Raw genomic sequence first — 23,312 nt, 5'->3', positions numbered from 1 at the left:
ATGATGACCCTGACACAGCTCTCTATACAGTATAATGGCCCTTACATCTCTCCACACAGTATGGTGGCTCCAACACACCCCACCACATTGCATAATGACCCATGCACAGTATATTGCATCCTACCAGCCTTCCATACAGTATAATGGCCCCCACACAGCCGTCCAAACAGTATAATAGCCCAGCCATAGCCCCCCGAACAGTATAATGGCAGCCATTTATGAGACCCCTGACTCACAGGCCCCATAGCAGCTGCGTGATCTGCTGCTATTAGCAATACGCCACTTGCTACGCCCCTTCCCACCGCGGCTTTTCCCTAGCTCTGCTCATTTTGGAGGAGCAACTTCAAACTGTTGTGAAAATGCCGAAAGCCGCAAAATGTTTGCGCAGCTTTGAAATAATCTATATTAGGGATTTAGTTGGGGGTTACAATGTCTAGCTACACTGGCATGTAAAAATGTTGGCACCCATGGTCAAAATTACTGTTGTTGTGAACAGTTAAGCAACTTGAAGACGAAATGATCTCTAAAAGGGCCTAAAGTTAAAGATGACACATTTCCTTTGTATTTTAGGCAAAAAAATGTATATTGTCATTTTTTACATTTTAAAAATTACAAAAAGGAAAACGGGCCAGTGCAAATGTTTCAGCCTTCTTGGAGATTCATGTGTTTAGATAACTTTGACCAAGGTTTCAGACCTTAATTAGCCTTTTAGGGTTATGGCTTCTTCATTGTCATCGTTAAGAAAGGCCAGGTGATGCAAATTTCCCAGGTTAATAACAACCCAGGCTCATCTAACCTTGTGCCAGAAAACGTCAGCCATGGGTTCTTCTAAGTAACTGCTTACTTCTCTGAAAATGGTGGAGGCCCACAAAGCAGAAGGCTATAAAAAGATAGCAAAGAGTTTTCAAGTTGCCCTTTGCTATTTCTTAATTCTATTTTGAACTGAGGAGGTAACAGGAACAGTGGAGGTAGATAAGGTCAGGAAGACCAAGCAAAATTTCAGCGAGAGCTGCTCGTAGGATTGCTTAAGAGGCAAATCAGAACGCCCGCTTGACTGCAAAAGATCTTCAGAAAAATTTAGTAGACTCGAGTTGTGGTACATTGTTCTACTGTTCAGAGTCACCTGCACAAATATGGCCTTCATGGAAGAGTCACCAGAAGGAAACCTCTCCTGCGTCCTCAATATAAAATTCAGCATCAGAAGTATTCAAAAGAACATCTAAACAAGCTTGATGCATTTTGGAAACAAGTCCTGTGGACCGATGAGGTTAAAATAGAACTCTTTGGCCACAATGATAAAAGGTATCTGTGGAGATAAAAGGGCACAGAATTTCAGGAAACGAACATCTTGCCAACATCTCCCACTAAGCATGGGAGTGGATCAATCGTGCTTTGGGGTTGTGTTGCAGCCAGTGGCACCAGGAACATTTCACGAGTAGAGGGAAGAATGGATTCAATGAAATTTCAACAAATTCTTGGTACCAACATAGTACCATTTGTAAAAAGATTAATTTGAAAAGCAGATTGCTTTTACAAATGGATTATGATCCTAAGCACATGTCACAATCCACAATAGACTACCTCAAAAGGCGCAAGCTGAAGTTTTTACAATCAGTTCCCTGACCTGAACATCATTGAAAATCTGTGGCTAGACCTCAAAATAGTAGTGCATGCAAGACGACCCAAGAATCTCACAGAACTGGAAGAATTTTCCAAGGAATAATGGATGAAAATCCCTCAAACAAGAATTGAAAGACTCTTGACTGATTACAAAAAGCCTTTACAAGCTGTGATACTTTCAAACGCTGGTGCTACTGGGTATTAACCATGCAGGGTGCCGAAAGTTTTCATTGCCCATTTTCCTTTTTGTAATTTTTAGAACGTAAAAGATGAAAATATATGTATATATATATTTGCCAAGAACACAAAGGAAATATGTCATCTGTAACTTAAGCCCTTTTAAAGATCCTTTCATCTTCATCTTGCTCAACTGTTCACAATAACAGTCATATTGACCAGGGATGCCCAAACATTTACATGCCACGGTATATACCGTAGTTGCAAAGAAGCTCTGACAGTGATCATAAGTCTTTTATCTCAAAAAGTATTTGTTTGTTTATATTATTATTTTTAGGTGCTGGATATTCGGTCTACCTGGAAGGCTCTGTCTCCTAAACTGGAGTCTGACAAGCGTCCCCTTGTGCTCAAGGCGTTACATGAATTTTTTTCCTTGGTTCCTTCTTTGGTTGTCAAGACTGAAGACTATGAGGTATGTAAGTCTCGTACCTTTCTCCCTCTTACTACCTATTGACCTTGCAATAATCAGTTAATTTTAAGTTTTTAGAATCCTGTCTGTGCAGATGGAAGATCACAAGTGTGCAGCAGAGCTCGGGCAGCGTCAGTGATCAGGAGCATGACGGGGCATGACTGTGCCTTGCTATGCCAAGGGTGCACTGAATTCTCATTTGCAGGCAAATTAAAAGTATTTTTTTCAGTCACTGTAACACTAACAGGCACAATGCTAGTATGATATTTATAGTGACCATGCCCCCTAAGTCATGGTATAGATAGTTTATTATTGATTTTTGGGGTGATGGACTCTTTTTTTTTTTTTCTATCTAACCACAATGTCATTTAAATCATTTTAATAAGTGTAAAACTGGCAATGCACATGAAATAGCTGTTGGGTAACGATTGGTTTGGTAGACTATCTTTCCCTATTCCTTATACTGAGGAATGCGCAGTTTAGCCCAGATTTCATATACTTTGAACAGAAAAAGAAAAGAAAGCTCCAGTCAAACACCTCAGGCAATATCTTGGCACACCCGAAAATAAAAGGATCGTCTGTAGAATTTCCAACTGCCCAATTCTTCAGTCCGCCACATCATCTCTTTTTGGGGGAGCATTGGGTAGCCGTAGATAAACATGAGATAGAAGGGCGGTCCTGCTGAAATTGGTGGGTTTGGTCAACTTCTATCTAATCTGCATTGGGGCCTCTAGTAATGACATTATTTAAAAATTTTGACACGATACATCAAAACCCCAAAGAAAGCTAGCGTAAAAGCGTTCAAAAGTGGCAAATTTACCCGTTGTACAAAAATTTCTCAACTTTTGGCGTTTTTCACTCTAGCTTGAATCTACTCCAGCAAAATAAGTGGAGTTGGGGCGTGACTATGCTATTTGTCAAATTAATAAAAAATGGTGACCTTTTGTATGGCACTAATGCTACTCCATTTTCTGACCAGAGTAAGGGTAAGTTCACACTGGGCATTTTTGCTCCTTTTTTATGCTAATTTTCAGCTGCTTTTTACAGTACCAGCAAAGCCTATGAGATTTCAGAAATCTCATGCACACACATTGTTTTTTTGTGTGATCAGTATTTTGTGCTTTATTGTTTTTTTTTTTTTACATAGGGCATGTCACTTCTTTCAGCATTTTTTTCAGCGTTTTTCACCCATTGACTTCAATGGATGGTGAAAAAACGCTGCAAATACGCTAGGCTGACATTTCTTGCAGCGTATTTGATGCAGAAAAGTCAAGGACAGCAGGATGTGACGTTACACTCAGCTACATCTAGATGGCAGGCTGCATAAACGCATCATGCAGCCTGCCATCTAGATGTAGCCGAGTGTAACGTCACATCCTGCTGTCCTTGACTTTTCTGCATCAAATACGCTGCAAGAAATGTCAGCCAGCAGCAGACCCCCCCCATTCACTTGAATGGGGGGTCCGACATTAGTGTTTGATATGCTGTCAATATGCATGACAAATTCACAGAAAAAGACCCCCGTACTAACTGATTAAAATTTATCTTTTATTGATTAAATATTAAAAATAACCTTAATTAGTGCACTACACAAACTATCACCATAACAACAGCATTCAATAGGAAAGGCCAAGGTGGTGCCTAACCCTGCACTTCACTATATGCACCCTACCTACCAGCGGAGGTTGGCACCCTAATTACCTGCGCAAATGGCGCCCCCGCTCTCCGTCGACTGTCCCTACTACCCCTATTGGGCCCTTATGGGGTGGGATAGATATTTATTCATATATACAAAGTGCCGACTGTCATGATAAGAAATTAATCCACAAGGATAAAGTGGCAAAGTGGGACTGTCCTTATCTTGTCCCTGCCTGTCAGCGGAGGTTGGCACCCTATTAACAAAGCACGTGTGATTGGCGCCCCCGCTCCTCGACGGCTAATACCCTACTCTATCCCTTATCAGGTAGACAACAAGTGATAAGGTGCTTCCGTGCTTTAAAGTGCTAATGCTTGGAGATATTCAGAGATTGCTACATGTATACATATCTAGGTTTCCTTTAGTGTGGCAATCATTCATAACTCATATATACGAGACAGAGTATTAACTTCGTCCAGGACTTATGGACTGGCTATCAGATGACCCATTCAAAGTAAATAACACCAATATCTCTATTTTATCAAATATATATATACATATATCCACACTAGAAGACTAACACCTCTTCCGAGTATTTCCTTTAACAAGATTCAACAATAAGTATGTCCTTTAACCAACTCGACGCGTTTCCCCTCCACAAGTATACGAGGTTCATCAGGAGTAAAAAAATATATATGCCACAGGACTACTTAGCTTGTCCATAGATGACCGGTTTCACATAATCTGATCCTCAGCACCTCAGGGCAGATCCCCTCTCAATATAATGCCTTGTCATATGCATGACAGCGCCGCAAACACCGCTTCTGATCGGCGGGTTTTGATCGCTTTCTATTCTGAATTTTGGGAGGCTGCATGAACAAATAACCAGCAAACCAGGAATTGTTTTTTTTGGTTTTTTTTAAATGCCTTTCACCATGTGTTAAAAGACCTCCTCAATCTTCAGTACAATTACAGTTGTACCACATTTATATTGTTTTTTACATTTTGACGCTTTTACACACTAAAAACTATTTTATAGAAAAAGAATTGTTTTTGAATCGATATGTTCTGAGAGGTATAGCTTTTTATTTCTCTGCTGATGGAGCTCTATGGTGGCTTGTTTTTTGCAGGAGAAGATGACATTTTAATCGATACCATTTTTTATTTGTATTTGACTTTTTGATTTGCATTTTATTCCACTTTTTTTGGAATTTGTGATGAAAAAGCATAGTTTTTTTGCAACGTTTTTTATGTATATTTTTGTATGGTGTTCACAGAAGGGGCTAACTAGTGACTGTAGATCAGGTTGTTCGTGATGCGGCAATACCAAATACGTGTACTTTTTTTGCAGGTACCTCCTCAGGCTGTGGTAGTTGGATCTTGGTTGTCACTTTAAGCTAAGACTTAAGTTTCCATCATTTTACAAAAATGTTTAGAATTGAGAGTCCTCAGTGGTTGATACCTTTTAATGGCTAACTGAAAAGATGGTAACAAATTGCAAGCTTTCGAGACTACACAGGTCTCTTCATCAGGCGAAGACTAATACAACATCTGAAGAATCACATATTTATACACAACACAGCACAGAACTGTCATTACGGGAGAGTGATAAGTGATAAATAGTTGTGTCCATAAATATTTATTGGAAAGTTCCTAGATAAGGAGTGAATGTTTTGTTGTCCTCTGATTGGGGTCTGGTTCTGTTATGATGCCCCATAAGGAGGCATATTTATGGACTCAACTGTTTAGCACTCTCCCATAGTGACACTGTACTGTGTTGTGCATAAATATGTGATTCTTCAGAATTTGTATTAGTCTTTGCCTGATGAAGAGACCTGTGTAGTCTTGAAAGCTTGCAATTTGTTACCATCTTTTCAGTTAGCCATTAAAAGGTATCAACCACTGAGGACTCTCTTCTAAATATTTTTTTATCAACTGGTTAACATGGTACAAAGATATACAGTATATCTTTCCTGTATCATTTTACAGGAACCCCTTCCTGATCATCACGTAAACTTGCGTTAAATGTCATGAATGGGTTAATAATGAGAAAATCTGTCTTCCCTAATACAGATTTTACCCGTGAATTGAGAATTTTGAGAATAAATGATCAGGCCTTGTAGAGAAAGAAGCAGATTTCTCTGATAAGATATATTACATGGGTGTTTATTTTCATGTGTTCTATTGATTAATGAAATAACAATTCAAATGACTGTTACACTTTAATGATATTGGCGCATTCTACTCCCCTCCAGATAGACTAGTGTGGCGCGAGTGTGCGCTGTGCCAGTTTTGATGAATCTGCTCTTATATCTGTGAATGAATAAGAAAAAATGGAACGGGAAGACACAAACCTCTCCAAGTCCCTGAGATCTCAAACTTTTGTTTTTCTATTTTTTTTTGTTATATTTTTCCCTCTGTACCAGTCTCTCATTGTAAATTTGTTTACTGTTAACGAAATCTATAACCCCTTTTCTCTTGTACAGCACCATGGAATATAAATAAATAATAATAAATATCTCTTCCCCTAGTAATAAAATGATTACTCCACAAGGTAAATCTGAAATATGCAGTGTTGAAAATGTAATAAATGGTATTAATGGTCTACTTTCTTCTTTTATAGAAATTTAAAGTGGATATTCTCAGCATCCTTTGGAGTCATACTCAGACTAAAGTAAGATATGCTTTTGGATTTTAGTTCAAGACAGATTTAATACATTTTTAGCAAATGTAAAAAAATAAATTCAGGCTAATTTCTATTAATGATGTGTGGTTTGAATGATAATATTTCAATTCCATCATGGAATAGATTTGATCAATGGGAAATGTTCATTTTGCTATTGTAGAAGGCACAACACGTTTCATTTTTCTAATGTGTAAGTTGGTTTCCCCACAATCCTTCAATAGAAGCAGTGGATGTTGAGGGAATTAAGTATCTGGTACGTCTGATTTCAACATGCCAAATCTTTTTTTCTTGGAGGACATAACTCTGCGGCTCTTTCACGTGATCCTATTGCACACACAATATGAAGCGTGCTTGTCTAAGGCCACATTCACACTATCAGTATTTGGTCAGTATTTCTCATTAGTATTTGTAAGCCAAAACCAGGAGGGGGTGATAAGTACAGAAGTGGTGCACATGTTTCTATTATACTTTTCCTCTGTTTGTTCCACTCCTGGTTTTGGCTTACACATACTGAGGTAAAATACTGACCAAATACTGAACGTGTTCATGTGGTCTTAGGAGGATCTTCAGGAATAGCTGTCAGGCTAAGTGTGGGCAGGTGCAACAGGTTTAGGATTTCCAAATCTTTTCGAAAACTAGCAAGTATGGAGTGATATTCACCCTTACAAATCCCCGTCACTAGTGGACTCAACAAGGACTAGAAGTTATGATTCAGTCACATAACCATTCAGGCTACCGATTAGTGTACTGGATCCGGTAACTGATAGATGGGAATGTCATCGTTTTTTATACAGATATGTTCCCTGTTTCCAAAACATAGTAGCAGCTCATTTAACCCCTATTTGTGATGGAGCCAATTTTGATTTTATTGACTTGGCCATGTTTGTGAAATGTGACCAGTGTCACTTACTTCATGTCAATCTGGAATGCTTTAACTAATCTCAGTGATACTGAGATTTCTCTTTCCTGACACATTGTACTTTATGTTTATGGTAAAATATAGGAATTTGGCTGAAAAGTTTGAAAAATCTGCCATTTTCATACTTTCAATTATGATATTCCTAAACCAGTTGGTCATGGTGTACAAAATAATTAGTGAATAACATTTCCCATATGTGTACTTTATATCTGCATGATTTTAAGAAATTTACAAAACCTGTTTCTTTAGGGACCTTTTCAGTTTTAAATGGACTCTTCAAATATGATACCATTTTTAATTTTTTATTATTATTATTATTATTATTATTATTATTATTATTTATATCGCACCATTAATTCCCTGGTGCTGTACATGAGACGGGGTTACATCAAAATACAAATATCATTTACAGTAAACAAAACTAACAACTACAGACTGGTACAGAGAGGAGATGACCCTGCCCTTGCGAGCTTACATTCTACAGGATTGTGGGGAAGGAGACAGTAGGTCGAAGGTTGCAGTAGCTCCGATGGTGTTGAGGTGGCCGTGTGGTCATTACAGGCTGTATGCTTCTTTGAAGAGATTTTCAGAGGTTTTCAGGTTTCAGGTGCATTTACTTTTGTTCTGATTTTTGTGCTCTTTTTTTTGTGTGTGGGTTTTTTTTTTACACGTTATTACATACCGTATTTTTCGGACTATAAGACGCATTTTTTTCCCAAAAATTTTTTGGGGAAAATGGAGGTGCATCTTATTATCCGAATATACTTACAATTAGTACACAAACAAAACAAAAAAGTAGCATGCAAAAAATGTGGATCACCAAATATCAAAAAGAAGATACTTTATTGGAAAGACAACACAACAACACTGCAAAAATTAATTAAAAACATTTAGAATTTGCATAATGCAAAACTTTACAATGACCCACAATAGTCATGCCCCTGTCAACCCCAAATAGACAATACACTCCTTATTAAATACATAATATTAGTTCAAGTTTATACAAAAGCAGCAAGGATATACAATGAAAAGACCTATGATCTCAATGCAGCTTAAGCATTTAAACCAGCGCTGCTCAAGAATTAAGAGGAATGGGTAGATAGAAGAAATAAAGATAAATATAATGAGAGCATCACAGTCCACTGTTGGGCAGAGGGGTATAAAGAAACCTTCCTCTTAGAAGCCAGGGTGAGCTTCTATGGAAACCATAATGTAATCCCCTGAATGAAGAGGTCAGATGAACTCATACAACCTGAGCCTGGTGCAGGTGAAACCCACATGGAACGCCGGTAAATTCGTGAATAAGGAGAATTGGAGGAGGCAAGGGCATCCCTGTGCTTCTGCACTGCCTGTCGGATCGCTGATCTGACACAGTGCTCTGCAAAGTGTCAGATCAGCGATCTGACATTATATAGTGATGTCCCACCCTGGGACAATGTAAAAGTAAAAAAAATAAAATTAACGTTTGTGATGGGGTATGCGACAGAGCAGAAAGAGACACCAGGAAAATAAACAATCCAAAAAGATTTATTGGAACAGGGAACTGGGACAACGCAAATGAAAGTAATTCTGCAGCGTCCACAATGAGTCCACACAAAGGGAGCAGATCCGAGGGCGCCACCCGGCAATCCGACGCCAGGGAAATAGAAATAGTCCTTGAGTGAATTCAATGGCTCCACAAGATGAGGGCCACAACACAGTCCAACGTGGCAGCTTTTAACCCTCCACACACTGGCACCAGGATTTTGCCTCAGCATAAGATCCCAGCCCTTCCCAAGTCACCTCACAATTGAATCAGCCAAAACATGAGTCTATTTTTCTGTGTCCTGGGATCCACCCTTCCATGGAGGAGGGCTCTCCCCACTGGTTGTTGACTCAAGCCTGATAACATGGCAGTCCAGGGACACAGGCCGGGGGAGGGACACACTGTTACAACGTGTAAAAATGTTTAAAAAAAAATCCTAAATAAAGAGAAAAAATGAAAAAATATTTTTCCCAAAAATATATTTCTTTATGTAAATAAAAAAAACAATAAAAGTTCACATATCTAGTATCACCGCGTCCATAACGACCCGACCTATAAAACTGTCCCACTAGTTAACCCCTTCAGTGAACACTGTAAAAAGAATAAATAAAATGAGGCAAAAAAAATGCTTTATCATATCGCCGAACAAAAAGTGGAATAACACGCGATCAAAAAGACGGATATAAATAAACATGGTAACGCTGAAAACGCCATCTTATCTCGCAAAAAACGAGCTGCCGTACAGTGTCATAAGCAAAAAAATAAAAAAGCTATAGCCCTCAGAATAATGCGATGCAAAAATATTTATTTTTTATATAAAATAGTTTTTATTGTATAAAAACGCCAAAACATAAAAAAATAATATATTTGAGGTATCACTGTAATTGTACTGACCCAAAGAATAAAACTGCTTTATCAATTTTACCAAACGCGGAGCGATATAAACGTCCCCCCCAAAAGAAGTTCATGAACTGCTGGTTTTTGTTCATTCTGCCTCCCAAAAATCGTAATAAAAAGCGATCAAAAATGTCACGTGCCTGAAAATGTTACCAATAAAAACGTCAACTCGTCCCGCAAAAGACAAGACCTGACATGACTCTGTGGACCAAAATATGGAAAAATTATAGGTCTCAAAATGTTGTGATGCAAAAACTATTTTTTGCAATAAAAAGCATCTTTTAGTGTGTGACAGCTACCAAACAAAAACCCTCTAAAAATAGTAAATCAACCCCCCCCCCTTCATCACCCCCTTAATTAGAGAAAAATAATAAAATAAAAAAATGTATTTATTTCTATTTTCCCTTTAGGGTTGGGGTTTGGATTACATTTACACTAGGATTAGGGTTGGCATTAGGGTTAAGGGGGTGTTGGGATTAGAGTTGGGTTTAGGGTTAGGGGTGTGTTGGGGTTAGGGTTGGAGTTAGAATTGGGAGTTTCCACTGTTTAGGCACATCAGGGACTCTCCAAACGCGACATGGCATCCAATCTCAATTCCAGCCAATTCTGCATTGAAAAAGTAAAACAGTGCTCCTTCCCTTCCGAGCCCCGACGTGCGCTCAAACAGTGGTTTACCCCCACATATGGGGTATACGCGTACTCAGCACAAATTGGACAAAAACTTTTGGGGTCCAATTTCTCCTGTTAGCCTTGGGAAAATAAAAATTTGGGTGCTAAAAAAACATTTTTGTGGGGAAAAAAATATTTTTTATTTTCACGGCTCTGCGTTATAAACTTTAGTGAAACACTTGGGGGCTCTAAGTTCTCACAACACATCTAGATAAGTTCCTTGGGGGGGTCTATTTTCCAATACGGGGGTCACTTGTGAGGGGGTTTCTATTGGATCTGAAGTAAATTTTTGGGAAAAAAAGTTAAATGTTCTTTTTTTTTTTTAACATTCCAAAAATTCCTGTGAAACACCTGAAGGGTTAATAAACTTCTTGAATGTGGTTTTGAGCACCTTGAGGGGTGCAATTTTTAGAATGGTGTCACACTTGGGTATTTTCTATCATATCCCCTCAAAGTGACTTCAAATGTGATGTGGTCCCTAAAAAAAATGGTGTTGTAAAAATGAGAAATTGCTGATCAACTTTTAACCCTTATAACTTCCTAACAAAAAAAAATTTTGGTTCCAACATTGTGCTGATGTAAAGTAGACATGTGGGTAATGCTACTTATTAAGTATTTTGTGTGACATATCTCTGTGATTTAAAGGCATAAAAATTCAAAGTTGAAAAATTGCGAAATTTTCAAGATTTTCGCCAAATTTCCATTTTTTTTTCACAAATGAACCCAAGTAATGTAGAGGAAATTTTACCACTGTCATGAAGTACAATATGTCACGAGAAAACAATGTCTGAATCATCAGGATCCATTGAAGCGTTCCAGAGTTATAACCTCATAAAGGGACAGTGGTCAGAATTGTAAAAATTGGCCTGGTCATTAACGTGCAAACCACCCTTGGGGGTAAAGGGGTTAAAGGGAACCTGTCAGCAGAATTGTGCTGAGTATCCTACAGTGTCAAGTTGGCGCCGTTATACTGATTCAAATGATACCTTGGTTGATTAAATCCGTTTGCAGTTTTCAGATAATAATGATATGCTCGTGCTTCGGGGCAGCCTGTGTGTGGGGGTCCTCATGTGGTGCCCTGCTTACATATGCATCAGTATGAACTAATGACGGGTTTACTTTAAGGGGTTAATTAGCCCTGATCGGTTTCAAAACTGGCCAGGGCCATTACTACAGGGTGTTGGCTGTCATGTACAGCTGTCACCAGCTGGAATTTCAGCTGCGGGGCGGCTCTTTTTACTTTGGTGGTTAAGGGGTTAAAGAGTAACCGTCATTTTCATTCTTATTTCATAAATCAATAGTACACATGAAAATAAGCAACTTTGTAATTTATCTTATCAGAGAAATCTCCTTTCTAGTCCTGGACTGATCTTCCACTTCTGGTAAAATCTTTGTGCAGTGAAGTCTCCCATTACTGAGATGGCAGATGACAGTTTTGGGTTTTTTAAAGTTCTATGGATGGAAGAGGGGAAGGGAGACATTCAGTTGCAAGTTCTCCATAGATCGTTAGAAGTGCCAGCTGTCATCTGCTATCTCAATAATGGGGACATGTACATTTACTGAATACAGACGTGACTTGAGAATTTTGAAAAGGAATGATCAGTCCTGGCGGAGAAAGACGCACATTTCTCTGAAAGGATAAACTAGAAACGTTCTTACTTTCATGTATAATAGATTTAATTTATGAATAAAAATAAATAAGATGACGGTTACTCTTTAAGGCAAATCTATTAGGCGTTCTGTCCATTTAATTTAAACAATACAGTTCATGTTGGGTTCAAATACTGTACAGATATTTTCTTTAAAAGAAATGTGCCTTACAGAGATTGAAAGCAAGGCCACTGACTTCACCATTACTGTCCGTATAGTTTGTTTTTCCTTTGTGAACCTCCAGGATAATTGTAACATTCAATTTCTTTTTTTTTCTTATTTGTGAAACTCCGTAAGTTAATCTGCAGTAGTATAAAAAATGTCCGCCTGACTAGTGCATGCGCCAAAGCTTGATTCTGCTACATCCATAGGTTTCTGACCGTCAATTGATTTTCAGCAGTATTTATTTCTTAATTATGTAATTAGTTCCTGTGATTGATTATAGTCGCTCAAGTTTCCTTTCAACTTTACATCAAAGACTGAAAAGCATTCTGTGAATCTTACTGTGGACACCTAGAGCTCAACCTTTATTAGATTGCAAAGTCTAATAATCGTTTCTATGTTGGAGGTTCTGTTAGTGAGTTTGAGATGCATCCATTGTATTTATATATTTAACGGTGCATTAGTGCAGTATGTTGTTGGATGGCTGCTGTCATTTTCCTAGTTCCTTTATACTATGTGTAATATTTTTTTCTGACAGGATCCTATTGTGAGCACGTCTGCTTACAAATCTCTCCGTGAGTTTGGCTCCGATGAACACACTATACTTCATCTTCCTGAGCAGGTTAGTCATGGATTAATCGAATGTTTATAAACTATTCCTGTGTCCTGGAATGTGACTTGTTTGCTGTGTCACATGGGATTCATTTACTATTGCGTATTACTAGTGATGAGCGAGCGTGCTCGGATATCGTCTTATATGAACATGTTTGGATATTATCTGAGTGTCTTCTGCGTGATCGAGTAATATGTTCGAGTCCCCGCATCTGCATGTCAACACATACATGGATTGCCTAACAAACAGGCATTCTCCACACGTGTTACTGCTGTCTAACAGCCGCAAATATTACTCAAGCACGCCCGAGATACTCCGATATCAGCCAATATCCTAGCACACTCGCTCATCACTATTTATTACATCGTGATTTATTTTGCACAGTTTACCAGTATTGGTTATTATACTTTACTACTAGATGGTGGCCCGATTCTAACGCATCGGGTATTCTAGAATATGTATGTATGTATATAGCAGTCACATAGTATATAGCACAGGCCATGTACCAAACAGTATATATATATATAACACAGCCCACGCAGAATATAACATTGCCCACGTAGTATATAACACTGCCCACGTAGTATATAGCAGCCACGCAGTATATAGCACAGCCCACGCAGTATATTGCACAGCCCACGCAGTATATTGCACAGCCCACGCAGTATATAGCACAGCCCACGCAGTATATAACACAGCCCACGCAGTATATTACACAGGCCACGCAGTATATAACACTGCCCATGTAATATATAGCACAGCCCACGCATTATATAGCACAGCCCACATAGTATATAACACAGCCCACGCAGTATCTAACACTGGCCACGTAGTATATAGCAGCTACGCAGTATATAACACAGCCCACGTAGTATATAGCAGTGTGGGCACCATATCCCAGTTAAAAAAAAAATAACTAAAATAAAAAATAGTTATATACTCACCCTCCGGCGTCCAGCGAAGCTGTGCCGATGCGCTCGCGGCTTCCGCCAGCTTCCGTTCCCAGAGATGCATTGCGAAATGAGCTTGAGAAAGGCTTTCCATGAGCTGAAACGTCGCCATGATGGGCTATTAAACTTGAATACTTTTTTAACTCATTTGCAATGGTGTGCTGCCTCTGACTTTTTGGACTCTCTCTCTCTCTCTCTCTCTCTCTCTCTCTCTCTTTCTCTATATACAGTTATATATCGTACAGACCAAAAGTTTGGACACGCCTTCTCATTTAAAGATGTTTCTGTATTTTCATGACTATGAAAATTGTACATTCACACTGAAGGCATCAAAACTATGAATTAACACATGTGGAATTATATACTTAACAAAAAAGTGTGAAACAACTGAAAATATGTCTTATATTCTAGGTTCTTCAAAGTAGCCACCTTTTGCTTTGATGACTGCTTTGCACACTCGTGGCATTCTCTTGATGAGCTTCAAGAGGTAGTCACCGGAAATGGTCTTCCAACAATCTTGAAGGAGTTCCCAGAGATGCTTAGCACTTGTTGGCCCTTTTGCCTTCATGCTGCGGTCCAGCTCACCCCAAACCATCTCGATTGGGTTCAGGTCTGGTGACTGTGGAGGCCAGGTCATCTGGCGTAGCACCAAATTACTCTCCTTCTTGGTCAAATAACCCTTACACAGCCTGGAGGTGTGTTTGGGGTCATTGTCCTGTTGAAAAATAAATGATGGTCCAACTAAACGCAAACCGGATGGAATAGCATGCTGCTGCAAGATGGTGTGGTAGCCATGCTGGTTCAGTATGCCTTCAATTTTGAATTAAGCCCAAACAGTGTCACCAGCAAAGCACCCCCACACCATCACACCTCCTCCTCCATGCTTCACGGTGGGAACTAGGCATGTAGAGTCCATCCGTTCACCTTTTCTGCGTCACACAAAGACACGGTGGTTGGAACCAAAGATCTCAAATTTGGACTCATAAGACCAAAGCACAGATTTCCACTGGTCTAATGTCCATTCCTTGTGTTTTTTAGCCCAAACAAGTCTCTTCTGCTTGTTGCCTGTCCTTAGCAGTGGTTTCCTAGCAGCTATTTTACCATGAAGGCCTGCTGCACAAAGTCTCCTCTTAACACTTGTTGTAGAGATGTCTGCTGCTAGAACTCTGTGTGGCATTGACCTGGTCTCTAATCTGAGCTGCTGTTAACCTGCGATTTCTGAGGCTGGTGACTCGGATAAACTTATCCTCAGAAGCAGTGTTGACTCTTGGTCTTCCTTTCCTGGGGCGGTCCTCATGTGAGACAGTTTCTTTGTAGCTCTTGATGGTTTTTGCAACTGCACTTGGGGACACTTTCAAAGTTTTCCCAATTTTTCGGACAGACTGACCTTCATTTCTTAAAGTAATGATGGCTACTCGTTTTTTCCCTTCCCCCATGACGGCACACCTGAGAGAGGGGATCCGCCCAGCCAGGACAGGAAACCCTACTGAAAATAAAAGGGCGGTACCTCTCTGTCACTTCAGTTGGGTTTCCTGTCCTGACAGGGACCCTCGTGCTGAATACGGCGGTGATTCCACTCACCCAGGTCCCGTCCCGGCGTGGAAGAGCAGGCAGCGCCTGTGCGTCGGTGTTCGGGAGCCTGGAAGCGCCGTCCGCAGGTCCCCCGGGGTCTCTGCGTCCGAGCGGGCGTTGGTGCAGCACGGTCGGACCCGGCTCCTTCCGTGGCTGCCACGCCGCCCTCCTCCCTCTGCCGGCATCCAGGTGCGGAGGCCGCTTCCGGGTCGCCCGTCTGACGTCACGCGCAAGGCACGCTGGGAATGGGCGTGCCCGCGTGACGTCGGGGGCGGGCGCCGGATCCAAGATGGCGGCGCCCATGAAGAAATGCCGGCCGGTGGAAAAAGGACTCCAGCGGCGCGGCAGAGGAGGGGAGGGGCCACCATTGGGCACCGGAGAAGGCGGGGAGTGCAGTGGTCCCCCATAAATGGGTGTCTGACCACAGAAGACGCGCTCATTCCCAAAAACTTCAGCATGGAAGTGGGACAACCAGAGCAGCAGCAGCAGCCGCCGCCATCACAGCAGCAGCAGCGTCAGGAGCTCTCGCCAGATGCCTTGCCGAGCCACCAGCACAGGAGCAGTCGCTCAAGTGGTAGGAGCAGCAGCCGTCCTGTCCGGCAAGACTCTTCAGCGTCCAGAAGGGACACTGCACGTGCATCTGTCCAGCCTCCAAAACCGGTACCCTTGACTGATGGCGGTGGTGAGTGATCTTCGTGAATGTCACCCTTATGGTAACAGGGTCCATTTTTTCTGTTTGATCACTAGGGCCCGAGGAAATCTAGCGGCAAAACAAAGAACCGCGAATGTGCCCTTTGTAAAGCCCCGCTTGCAGTTCAGTGGTAGAAGGACCTCTGCTCTGACTGCATTCAAAAAACCATACATGATGAGACTCCTAATTTCGCCACTAGCCTCAAGGCCATAATTCAGACAGAAATTAAAAACTCCCTAAAACTGGCCCTTAAAAAATCAGAGAGGAAGAGCCGTAAAGTGTCTACGGATTCGGAGGCCTCTCAGAAACAGGAGAGTCAGAAATCTCCCTCAGCCTCCTCCGCCTCTATCCAGTCCTCAGATTCCTCCTCAGATAGTGATACAGGAGGTCGCCCGTGTTTCCCAACTGAGGATGTAGAAAAATTAGTCAAAGCAGTCAGATCTGCAATGGGACTTAAAGAGGAAAAGACACCTAGGTCACTTGAGGATGTCATGTTTGGCGGTTTAGAGGAAAAATGAAAACGGACATTTCCGGTCAATGCAAAAATTAAAGCATTGATCGAAAAAGAATTTTCATCTAAAAGGAGATATCCTTTTGAAGAAAAAGACTCCGAATCCTGGGAGAAAATCCCTAAGATTGATGGTGCGGTAGCCAAGTCCCTGAAAAAAATCATCCCTTCCTTTAGAAGATTCAGGGATCCTAAAAGATCCACTGGACAAAAAAGCAGATGGGTTTTTGAGGCACATCTGGGAAGCAGCGGCAGGGGGCTTGAAACCAGCTATAGCTGGAACATGTACAGCTCGCGCTCTTATGGTCTGGTTACAGCAGATAGAAGACCAGCTAAGGGATAAAGTCCCTAGGAATGACAGTCTTGCAAATATATCCCTAGTTCAAGGCGCAGCAGCATTTCTGGCGGATTCCTCTGTGGACTCCGCGAGATTAACAGCTAGAACAGCGGGCCTGTCCAATGCGGCCAGAAGAGCCCTATGGCTTAAGGGTTGTCCGGGAGATTTGCCATCCAAACATAGGCTATGTTCCATCCCATGTGACGGTCAACAACTCTTTGGGAAAAAGTTAGAGGAAATTTTGGAACAGGCAGGACACAAAAAGAAAGCCTTTCCAACCTTCCCGAAAGATCCGAAAAAACCCTTTTTTCGGAGGAGATTTAACAGAGGCCGACCTCCAGGAGATAGGAGAAATTGGGACTTCAAAGATAAAAGGACATCAGGCTATATGTTCAAAGGGCCCTCTACATCTGCTAAAAAGTCCCCCCAATGACATTACATCAGAGGTTGGAGGAAGGCTCTCCCTCTTCTATCCAGCCTGGATAAACATCTCCCCGAGCATCTGGGTTTTAAATATCATAAAAGAAGGCCTAAAAATAAAATGTATCCGTCCACCCAGGCACAATTTCGGAATAACTCCCCGGAGGAAAGCCTGGCAGGAACAATTAGCTCTAGAAACAGAAGTCCTCGGACTGATTCAAAAGAATGTCTTGCAAGAAGTCCCGGTTCAGGAGTTGGGAAGAGGGTTTTACTCCCCCCTCTTTCTAATACAAAAACCCGATGGCTCTTGGAGGACCATAATCAACCTAAGAAAACTCAACCTTTCAATAGACAATCACTCCTTCAAGATGGAGTCCATCAACACAACCACAAAACTTCTGTTTCCTCACTGCTTCATGGCAGTAATAGACTTAAAGGACGCATATTACCATATTCCAATACATCACAAATACTGGAGATACTTGAGAGTGGCACTCTACATACAGAACCAAGTGAAACATTACCAATACACAGCCCTTCCATTCGGCCTATCTACTGCTCCCAGGGTCTTCACCAAGGTGATGGCAGAGGTAATGTCATATCTCCGTTCTCGGAATATTGTAATTGTCCCATACTCGGATGATTTTCTTGTGATAGGGAAGACAGAGGCCGATTGCTCCCATCAGATAACGACAGTAATATCAACTCTAACAGAACTCGGTTGGTTAATAAATGTCCCCAAGTCGAAGTTAGTTCCTGTAAAGGTACAATCCTTCCTGGGCCTGATACTAGATTCAGAACGTCAACTCTGCCTCCTCCCGGAGAACAAAGTAACCAAAATAATCAATTTGACCACTGCAGCGATACATCAACCAGCAATGACCCTAAGGAAAGCGATGTCCCTACTAGGCTCGTTAACGTCCTGCATTCCAGCGGTAGGGTGGGCACAATTCCACCTGAGACAACTGCAGTGGGAAGTTCTGTCAGCCCAAAGACTGTTAAGAGGGCATTTGGAAGGAAGTCTATGTCTTCCTCAGGATGTAAGAAATTCCTTAAAATGGTGGACCATAGAGGAACATCTCACTATGGGAGTCCAGTGGCAGAAACCGGTCGAGGATGTAATCACGACCGACGCAAGCAACATAGGTTGGGGAGCTCACTTAAGATCCCATTCAATTCAAGGAACTTGGTCCCCCCAAGAAAAGAGCTATGCCTCAAACGTAAAAGAACTATAGGCAGTAGTAAAGTCCTTGAAACATTTTCTTCCCCGGCTCCAGGGCCGCCATGCTCGAGTCATGACGGACAATTGAGCAGTAGTGGCCTATATCAATCACCAGGGGGGGACGAGGTCTTGGAACCTCATGGAGGTGTCAAACTCACTATTTCATTGGGCAGAACAACACCTATCTTCCCTAACAGCTCTAGACATAAGAGGGGTAGAAAACTTTAATGCAGACTTTCTGAGTCGCAGAGTTCTGAGACAAGGGGAATGGTCCCTGAATCCCGAGATATTCCAACAAATAATACAGGCCTGGGGTACACCAGAGATAGACTTGTTTGCCACCTCACGCAACAAAAAAGTGAAAAAATTTTGCTCACTGAACCCAAACGAACATCCTTTCACAGTAGATGCCCTACTAATACCGTGGAAATTCTCTCTGGCTTACGCATTTCCCCCAATAGTGATGATTCCAACAGTAGTCCGGAAAATCAGAGAAGACCGAGCAAAAATAATACTCATAGCTCCATTCTGGCCAAGAAGACCATGGTTCTCCCTTCTAAGGCAGATGTCGTTAACAGACCCATGGATTCTGCCAGATGTGCCGGACTTGTTAACCCAGGGACCAGTGACCCAATCTCAGGTGAAGGGCTTCCATCTGGCAGCCTGGCTTTTGAGAGGGCGCTACTAAGCCCGCAAGGATTCTCACCAGGGTTAATCTCCACCCTGTTAAAAAGCAGAAAGCCTATAACGTCTAGAATCTATGGTAGGACCTGGAAGAAATTTTTAGATTTCTTAGGGGAGCCGTTAGGGGATGTAGCTCCAGTGGGTCCCATCCTAGAATTTCTACAAGCAGGCTTGCAGCTAGGGTTAGCAACTAGCACCCTTAAGGTTCAAGTTTCAGCCTTAGGGGCCCTATATAATTGCAACCTAGCATCTAATAGATGGGTTTCACGATTTATAAAATCCTGTGGCAGGTCTAGACCAGTTATTATTCCCAAAATCCCTCCTTGGGATCTAAATCTAGTCTTGGAGGCTTTAACCAAAGATCCTTTTGAGCCTTTACAGAAATTATCACCTAAATTACTCACCCTGAAAACGGTCCTGCTAGTAGCCCTAACATCAGCCCGTAGAGTAGGTGATTTACAAGCTCTATCAATATGCCGTCCTTACACTCAGGTTTTTGATGACAGAATAATCTTAAGACCAGATCCAGCGTATCTCCCCAAAGTAGTCCAAAAATTTCATAGGATTCAGGAGATCACATTACCATCATTTTGTAATAATCCTAAAAATCCGGGTGAACTAAAGTTCCATATGCTAGATGTGAGGAGATCCATGTTACAATATATAACCATGACTAGTCAGTGGAGGAAAGATCAAACCCTATTTGTAGCCTTTCAAGGTAGTAAAAAGGGATGTGGGGTAGCTAAAAGTACCATTGCTAGATGGATCAGGGAGGCCATTAGTCTGTCCTATTCTGCAAGTGGCACTCCGGTTCCTGACGGCATCAAGGCTCACTCCACCAGAGCTGTGGCTACCTCCTGGGCAGAGAAAGCTGAGGTATCAATTGACCAAATTTGCAAGGCCGCTACCTGGTCCTCACCCTCAACTTTTTTCAAACACTACCGGCTAGACCTTTCCTCCTCTGCTGACCTAACCTTTGGTAGAAGGGTACTCCAAGCGGTGGTCCCTCCCTAAGGGTTTTTCTTTCTACAAAAGTCTCTCAGGTGTGCCGTCATGGGGGAAGGGAAAACACCAAGGTTACTTACGGGTAGCCGGTTTTTCCGGAACCCATGACGGCACCCGTATATTCCCCCCTTTTTTCACCTTTTCGGTGTGCACTATCGTTTTGAGTGTTTTTAGTTAATATAATGTGGTGTTGGATTGCCATGTGTACTAACCAGGGGGGCCTCTCATGCTCTGAAAACCAACTGAAGCGACAGAGAGGTACCGCCCTTTTATTTTCAGTAGGGTTTCCTGTCCTGGCTGGGCGGATCCCCTCTCTCAGGTGTGCCGTCATGGGTTCCGGAAAAACCGGCTACCCGTAAGTAACCTTGGTGTTTCTTTACTTAGCTGCTTTTTTCTTGCGATAATACAAATTCTAACAGTCTATTCAGTAGGACTATGTAACGAATGGAAACGGAAGCACAGATGTAGAAGTTCACATTCGTATTTATTGAGGTTAGATGTGGAACCACTAGACCACGGTCTGGGGGGCTCCGAAGGGGGCATTACTGTGTGAGCCCCAGACACCCGTAGTAAGTCGCCTCGAACAGGGACAGAGTGGAATGTCTGGAGGACACGGGTGCTACCTCCAGTTAGACCCCGTACTCATGGCAGCTGTCCCAGTGGAACAGACGGACCAGCAGGGTTAGCGGATGCTGCAGAGCTGACCGGAAGATACCGGGTGCTTGAATAGTAGCTTGTACCGGGAGTACTGGCGAAGTCCGGAAGAGAGGCTGGCAGACTGGCGGGACTAGACAGGTCCAGTGTAGACAGTGCGGATGCAGTCCAGATAAACCGGGTAACAGATTGCAGAGGCTCTGTGGAGACAGACAGTGTAAGTGGAGTACTTGGCAGATGCTTCAGAAACAGAAACACATTTTAACCAGAACCAGAAGTTAGCAACAGTGGATACTTGTTGCTCCGGCGCCCTCCCTAAGGTGGAGGAGCTAGAAATAGTAGCCAGCCACAAGCTATTGGTTAGAGGCAACTTTTGGAAAATGCACACTGTCTCTTTAAGAGACCGGGAGCGAGCGTTCGTGCGACCTAAGAACCCTGCCTGGGAACCTGCTGGCCGCACGCCAGGAAGCAGGAGAGGATGGAGGGGTAGAGGCAGCATTCAGACAGCATGGAGCCGGCACAGAGCGAGAGTCCCAACGGAAATCCCTTGGAGGTACAGGACCTGGTGTAACAGTCTATCAGCTGTGTATCCACCAGACTTCTGCTCAACACAACTGATGGTCCCAACCCCATTTATAAGGCAAGAAATCCCTCTTATTAAACCTGACAGGGCACACCTGTTAAGTGAAAACCATTTCCAGTGACTACCTCTTGAAGCTCATCAAGAGAATGCCAAGAGTGTGCAAAGCAGTCATCAAAGCAAAAGGTGACTACTTTGAAGAACCTAGAATATAAGACATATTTTCAGTAGTTTCACACTTTTTTGTTAAGTATATAATTCCACATGTGTTAATTCATAGTTTTGATGCCTTCAGTGTGAATTTACATTTTTCATAGTCATGAAAATACAGAAAAATCTTTAAATGAGAAGGTGTGTCCAAACTTTTGGTCTGTACTGTATGTAATATACTGTGTATGTATCTATCTATCTAAATATATATATATATATATATATATATATATATATATATATACAGCTCTGGCAAAAATTAAGAGACCACTGCAAAATGTTCAGTTTGTCTGATTTTTCTCTTTATAGGTATATTTTTGAATAAAATGCAATTTGTTCTTCAATTCTATAAACTTCTGACAACATGTCTCCGAATTTCCAAGCAATACATTTTGTATTTTTTTTCTGACAAAGAAAAATGGTCAAAATTAACCTCCCCCCCAGTGCTTTCCGACCTCAAATAATGCAAAGAAAATCAGTTCATTATCATTTAGAGACAACAATACTAATGTCTTAACTCAATATTTTGTGGAATAACCATGATTTTTAATCACAGTTTTCATGTGTCTTGGCATGCTTTCCACCAGGCTTCCACACTGCTTTGGGCGCAAAAATGTAAGCAGTTCTTCTTTGTTTGATGGCTTGTGACTATACATCATCCTCTTGATTACATTCCAGAGGTTTTCAATGGGGTTCAGGTCTGGAGATTGGGCTGCCAACGACAGGGTTTTGATGTGGTGGTCTCTTAATTTTTGCCAGAGCTGTATATTCTATCTATTGCATTCTAACTTGTCACTGTGCAGAAAAAAACGCAGCAAAGCCGCCAACTGTGAACATACCCTTTAGGAGTCCCGAGCAGGAGGTGCAGCCACATAAGCACTTGATTGTGTATTGTTGAACACACCCATACACAGTCCACATGACACCAGCCAATGTTGTCCACATAAAACTACCATTCAGTACCTAAGTCACTTTCCTATAAATAATGTTGTCACATATATATAATACTGCCATTCGTTTGACAAAAAATACTTCCATCAGTGGTCACACAATTTGGAGCAGCTTCCTGCATAATACCACCATGCATACATGCAGAAGCTGGAATCAGTTGGTAAAAAAAGGGCCAACTCTGGTTTTGGAATACAATTCTGAAATATGTCTATACATGATGGGTATGAAAAGATTTGTGTTGTGATCATACTTCTGTGAGTTTGTATTTACTACATGAGCCATTTACAAAGGAGCAGAAGGTCGGTCATCTGATAACCAGCGTCACAGCCATGGTCCAGATAATTCTATCATAGGTAGCACATATAATATTGGATGTTAATATACTTTCTGTATAGATTAAACAACATATTATCACAGTTTAAGAATAAATGAATAGATTCCTGATAACACACCGATGATCTATCTAAGGTGATGAAGGCGTTCATGGGAACATTTGTGGTTGTAT

General features: G+C 41.6%; 1 protein-coding gene across 3 annotated transcripts in view; it reads left to right on the top strand.

Annotated features, from left to right (window-relative positions):
- Positions 1-23,312, top strand: part of FOCAD (focadhesin) — a 426,882-nt gene that overhangs the window by 184,657 nt on the left and 218,913 nt on the right. For all 3 annotated transcript variants that reach the window (XM_077249466.1, XM_077249485.1, XM_077249475.1), the window contains 3 exons: positions 2,135-2,269; positions 6,526-6,576; positions 12,949-13,032. In XM_077249466.1, the coding sequence (XP_077105581.1) occupies positions 2,135-2,269; positions 6,526-6,576; positions 12,949-13,032 (270 nt within the window). The remainder of the gene's footprint in view (positions 1-2,134; positions 2,270-6,525; positions 6,577-12,948; positions 13,033-23,312) is intronic.

This window comes from Ranitomeya variabilis, chromosome 1, assembly GCF_051348905.1.
Source record: "Ranitomeya variabilis isolate aRanVar5 chromosome 1, aRanVar5.hap1, whole genome shotgun sequence".
NCBI lineage: Eukaryota > Metazoa > Chordata > Amphibia > Anura > Dendrobatidae > Ranitomeya > Ranitomeya variabilis.
Note: the sequence above shows the minus strand (reverse complement) of the source record. Positions and strands in the feature narration are given on the sequence as shown.